Raw genomic sequence first — 5,954 nt, 5'->3', positions numbered from 1 at the left:
TATCTCTCCATCTATTTATATCATCTTTAATTTCTTTCATCAGTGTCTTATAATTTTCTGCATACAGGTCTTTTGTCTCCTTTGGTAGGTTTATTCCTAGATATTTTATTCTTTTTGTTGCAATGGTAAATGGGAGTGTTTTCTTAATTTCACTTTCAGATTTTTCATCATTAGTGTATAGGAATGCAAGAGATTTCTGTGCATTAATTTTGTATCCTGCTACTTTACCAAATTCATTGATTAGATCTAGTAGTTTTCTGGTAGCATCTTTAGGATTCTCTATGTATAGTATCATGTCATCTGCAAACAGTGACAGCTTTACTTCTTCTTTTCCAATTTGGATTCCTTTTATTTCTTTTTCTTCTCTGAGTGCTGTGGCTAAAACTATGTTGAATAATAGTGGTGAGAGTGGGCAACCTTGTCTTATTCCTGATCTTAGTGGAAATGGTTTCAGTTTTTCACCATTGAGGATGATGTTGGCTGTGGGTTTGTCATATATGACCTTTATTATGTTGAGGAAAGTTCCCTCTATGCCTAATTTCTGGAGGTTTTTTTTTTTTATCATAAATGGGTGTTGAATTTTGTCAAAAGCTTTCTCTGCATCAATTGAGATGATCATATGGTTTTTCTCCTTCAATTTTTTAATATGGTGTATCACGTTGATTGATTTGCGTATATTGAAGAATCCTTGCATTCCTGGGATAAACCCCACTTGATCATAGTGTATGATCCTTTTAATGTGCTGTTGGATTCTGTTTGCTAGTATTTTGTTGAGGATTTTTGAATCTATGTTCATAAGTGATATTGGCCTGTAGTTTTCTTTCTTTGTGACATCTTTGCCTGGTTTTGGTATCAGAGTGATGGTGGCCTCATAGAATGAGTTTGGGAGTGTTCCTCCCTCTGCTGTATTTTGGAAGAGTTTGAGAAGGATAGGTGTTAGCTCTTCTCTAAATGTTTGATAGAATTCGCCTGTGAAGCCATCTGGTCCTGGGCTTTTGTTTGTTGGAAGATTTTTAATCACAGTTTCAATTTCAGTGCTTGTGATTGGTCTGTTCATATTTTCTATTTCTTCCTGGTTCAGTCTTGGAAGGTTGTGCATTTCTAAGAATTTGTCCATTTCTTCCAGGTTGTCCATTTTATTGGCCTATAGTTGCTTGTAGTAATCTCTCATGATCCTTTGTATTTCTGCAGTGTCAGTTGCTTCTGTTGTTAATTTAATTGATTTCTGCTTTCTCTTATTTCTTTCCTTCTGCCTTGCTTTCACTGTGTGTGGGGCTCTTTCCCCAAGAAAAGACTCGTTGTGTGTGTGTCTGTGTCTGTATCTGTGACGGGTCTCAGAGGCTCAGCTGACCGAGGATCCCTGGGCAGAGTCTCAAGGAGAATCAGCTCACTTTCTGAGATGCGGTCCATTTTCTAGGGTGCTATGTCCAGGGTACCCTAGGTGGGGGCAGTGCTATACAACCATTTACACGGCTGAAGGCCGGGGTGGGTGGGCTGACCTGGGGGTGACCCTGCTTGGCGAGGGGGTGGGCTCCAGTGGTGGAGGTTGGGTTCCCCCGCCCCCCTCCGGAGGCAGATTAAGTGGTGGCAAGAGCCTTCCTAAGTTCCTCACTCCTCTTGTGGTCAAGGTCTTCCAGTTCCTGTAGTTTCTGGGAGATTTCAGTAAGGATGATCCCTCGGTACTGTCTGCCCTGCCCTAGGGCCTCCATGTCAGCCAGGAATTCTTTCCTCTCCTGGATTTCCTTCACCAATTCTTCACACCGGTCCAGCTCAGGGGCTGGGTCCTCCTGTCGCACAGGAGGGGGCTTTCTTTTCCGTTCCTCTGGCTCCTTCCCGTTGGCAAAAATATTTTGGAGTCTTTGCTTCTCCTTCTCCAGATCTCGGGTGGCTTGAGGCTTCAACTGCTCCCGGCTGTAGGTCCCGTTGGCTTGGCACGTGCTGGCAGTCCGGAGGTGGGACCGGGAGGCCAGGATGGGAGGCAAGCAGATGGCTGAGGCCGGCGGCTTGGAAGGCAAGACCTTCTGGCTGGAAGTTGGGCTGCACTGTAGTGGGAGAGTGTCTCCTCTTTTCATGGTGTCCACGATGTGGCGCTGTTGGAAATTTGTCAGTTTGGATTCCTTCAACATCGCTCTGAGCAGCTCGCAGGTCCCTGGGGTGTAAGTGGCCGGCTTGGGGCAGCGCCAGAACCCAGTTCCTTTGGTCACTGTCTCCACCCTCTCCTGGGAAGCCATGGGAGGGCTCCTAAAGTGAGACCCCGGCTGGGTGGCCCCTCCCCACAGAGAGTGGCGGCTGGGCTCCGCAGACTGTAACCAAGGCTCTGAAGCAGCGCGGGGTGGGGGGGGTGGGGTGGGGGGGGGGTTGGGGGGGGGCCCGCAGAGATCTCACTCTTTTCCTCCTTCTTTTCTTAAAGCGGCAGCTCTTACCATGGATTTGAGCCCCCCCCTTTTTTTTTCCTAGTCTAAGCACTGCTTGAGTGGCATCTTATAGCTTTTGATATGTTGTTTTAAAAATACATTCAATTCTAAATATTTTCCAGTTTTGTGCTATGGGTTGAATTGTGCCCCCAAGAAGGTTGTGTTGAAACCCTAACCCTACATACCTGTGAATGTGACCTAATTTGAAACTGGGTCTTTGCAGATTACCTTTGGAGTGGGCCCTACTCCAACACAACCGGTGTCCTTATAAGAAGAGGGAAATTTGGATGCAGAAACACACATCCAACACACATGGATAAGGCCGTGTGAAGATGAGGGCAGAGATTGCAGTGTTGCATCTACAAGCCAAGGAATGCCAAGGATTACCAGTCGTCACCATAAACTAAAAGACAGGCAGGGAACAGATTCTCTCTCAGAGACTTCAGAAGGAACCAACCCTGCCAACACCTTGATTTTTGGACTTCCAGCTTCCAGAACTATGAGACGATAAATTTCTGTTGTTTTAAGCCACCCAGTTTGCAGTACTTTTTTATGGCAGCCCTCAAAATCTAACACACCCTGTGATTTTTTTCTTTGACCCATCAGTTGTTTAGAAGTGCATTGTTTAGTTTCCAGATATTTGGTGATTTTCTAGTTGTCTATTATCAATTTCTGGTTTAATTCCATTGTGCTTAGAGAACATACTTTATATGATTTCAATTCCTTTAAATTTGTTGAGACTTGTATTGGGGCCCAGGTTATGGTCTATTTTGGTAAATGTTCCATGAGCCCTTGCATAGAATGTGTATTCTACTATTGCTGGGTGAATATTTTATAAATATCACTTATGTCAATTTGGTTGATAGTATTCTATATCCATTCTGATTTTTTTGTCTACTTGCTCAGTTACTGAGAGGGGAGAGTTGATGTGTCCAGTTCTCCTTTCAGTCAGAGTATATATTAAAAATTTTTTTTTGAAATAAAAATTTTAGTTAGGAATTTTCAGAATCTAATTGCTTCAGAGAATATAGTGATTTATACACAACCTCAGACTGAAGATTGAGAAGAGCTCTGGGGTGGCTCCAGCCAGGGTTTTACCAGGAAAGCAAAGTACTTTAGGCAAGTATCGTGCCCTCCTTGGATTCCCCTCATTTTCTTCATCTGTAAAATGAGTGGGTTTTATTGCCCAGCATGTAAGGGTCCTTCAGACTTGAAAATTCTGATCTCTTCCAGGTCTCATTCCCTTCCCTGGGCCTTGGCGCTTCCATGGGTTGCCTCCACGGGCAACCTTTCTCCTCCCCCTAAATAATCATTTCTTTTTCCAAATTAACCTCCTTGTCTGGGGTTCAGAGAGTTCCAGCCTAGACCTTCCTTAGCACAACTCCATCTGGCTATTTCCTTGAAAACTGAGTGTCCTCCTTGACTTGTGCTGAGTACATCAAGTGACAGGCTAACTTACTATTATAGAAACACGGACTGGAGAACTTACTTTCCAGAGGGACGACTTGTTGGATTGATTTAACACCTCACGATGAGCCCAGTGAACTGACACGTGGGATAACCGTGGGCACAACGACTAACTCACCAGGAAGTGACTAAGGTGGAGGAAGGCTAACTCATCAGCTGTCCTATAACCAGCTCATTAGGCGGCCGGGAGTCCCCGAGCCTCTCCAACGCCCCCCACCCCCAGGAGGCCACTCGGGGATTCCCGCCCCACCCCCCTGTCCCCACCAAGCTCCACTCCCCAGGCGCGCCAGTGAGCATGCGCGAGTCCATCCAGAGCCAATCGGGACAGACCTTGCGCCAGGAGTCTCTTCTGTCTGTGCCAGCACCGAACAGCCGTCCAACCATCACTACTGGGTGCCCTGGGCTCTAGCGGTCCTGGTGAGAATCGTCTTTCTTGAGGAGGCATTTCTAAACCCCTGCTAGACCTTGAGACTCCAGATCTCATCAGCGTTAATGACACTCCTTTTGCAACCCAGTACTTCTGGGCAAGAAGGTGATGGGTGGATTGGAAGCCATTGATCAAGGTACAAAATGCCAAGTGTGTGACCTTCAGGGCCGATCAGGAGGCACCTTGGTACCCCCTTGTTTCCTGTCCTGTAACCAAGGCCCTTATCACGAACGAAACAAGACCCACCTTTCCATTTTCATGTCCAAACCCATCACTGACCTATTCCTGTAATAGGGGCGTGGCAGGGGCGTGGCTGTTAAGCTAGTGACCGGTAGCGGTCCTGCTCAGCCATTGGCCAGCATTGCAGTGGGCCCCGCCCCCAAGCGAGCAACGGTTAGCAGTCCTGCTCAGCCATTGGCTGGGGTCTCAGTGGGCCCCTCCCCCAAGCGAGTGACAGCCACCGTTAGGGGTCCCGCTCAGTCATTGGTTGGAATTGCAGTGGGCTCCTCCCCCTCCCCCTCTGCCTCCTCTGTATAAAAGGAGCCCAAATTCGGACCGAGGGGAGATGGTTTTTTTGAGGCACGAGTCTGCCATCTTCTCCGTCTGCTAGCTTCCAGATTAAAGTCGTTATTCCTTGCCCCAACAACTTGTCTCCTGATTTATTGGCCTGTTATGGGGTAAAGCAGAGTGAGCTTGGGCTCGGTAAAAATTTTGACGAAGTTAGCCAAGAGCCTTGCTGCTTGTGGCCAGTGGGCCCTGCTTGGGGAATTTTCGGGTAAGGCCCTAGCAGCTGACAGGACCACTTGTCCTGAGGATCTTCCCTTCAAAATCCCCTGAAGTGGCACCGGCTGCCCCAGCACTTGGCAGCTGGAGCAAGGAACCGACATTTGGGAGCCGACGGGCTCCATACAGTAGGGTAAGTAACTCTGCTGTGTACAACCAGGAAAATTCTCCCCTCTCAGTTTAGGCTTTTCCTTTAGGGGAAAAGCCAGTTTATTTTGCATGGATTGGAGTGCCCTGTTGAAGAGGGGAATTGTTGTTGGACTCTATACCCGATTTGTGAACTGGTTTGTTTTGCTTTTGTTTTGTATTCATTCGTGATGGAATCTGTGCTTTTGGTATTGGAATTTGCTTGTGCTTTTTGTGTTTTGTTGTTTTTGAACTAACAAATATGGGAAATACTCCATCGGTCCCTAAGGAAAGCACTTTGGGACGTATCTTAAATAAATGGGCAAAATATAGTTGTGGGTCTGTGACTAAGAAAGAGATGATATTCTATTGTATAGTGTGTGGTCCCAATATACGTTAGGATCAGGAGAGCAATGGCCCTTGAATGGCTCACTTATTATGCAATCTTGCAATTAGAATTGCTTTGTGAAAGAGCAGGTATAAATGATGAGATTCCATATGTAGAAGAATTTATGCTATTGCATCAGGAGGAAAAGAAGTCAGACAGCTGCTGCCTTATGGTACAGTGGTCTGAAAGGAAAACCAAGGGAAAATCTGTTCTATAAGAGGGAGAGGGAGAAAATGAGACTGAGGACATATTATTTCAAAACTTAACCTCCCCCTCCGGCCAACCTGGCTCCCCCAGTGGCCGAGCAGTCTACACCAGTGGTTGTTCTGACTGCCCCCATGCCACCAAC

At 46.5% G+C, this 5,954-nt stretch overlaps 1 protein-coding gene across 2 annotated transcripts; it reads right to left on the bottom strand.

The window, feature by feature from the left end:
• Nucleotides 1-1,577: 1,577 nt before the first annotated feature.
• Nucleotides 1,578-2,231, bottom strand: LOC137753913 (UPF0193 protein EVG1-like). Of its 2 annotated transcripts, XM_068529363.1 has the most exons (2): nt 2,125-2,231; nt 1,578-2,064 (listed from the first exon to the last, which is right to left on the bottom strand). In XM_068529363.1, the coding sequence occupies exons 1-2, from the start codon at nt 2,229-2,231 to the stop codon at nt 1,578-1,580; spliced, it is 594 nt and encodes a 197-aa protein (XP_068385464.1). The 2 variants fall into 2 exon arrangements, with proteins under 2 accessions (XP_068385464.1, XP_068385463.1); XM_068529362.1 differs by having other exon boundaries at nt 1,578-2,231.
• Nucleotides 2,232-5,954: the final 3,723 nt, after the last annotated feature.

This window comes from Eschrichtius robustus, chromosome 19, assembly GCF_028021215.1.
Source record: "Eschrichtius robustus isolate mEscRob2 chromosome 19, mEscRob2.pri, whole genome shotgun sequence".
Taxonomy (NCBI): domain Eukaryota; kingdom Metazoa; phylum Chordata; class Mammalia; order Artiodactyla; family Eschrichtiidae; genus Eschrichtius; species Eschrichtius robustus.
Note: the sequence above shows the minus strand (reverse complement) of the source record. Positions and strands in the feature narration are given on the sequence as shown.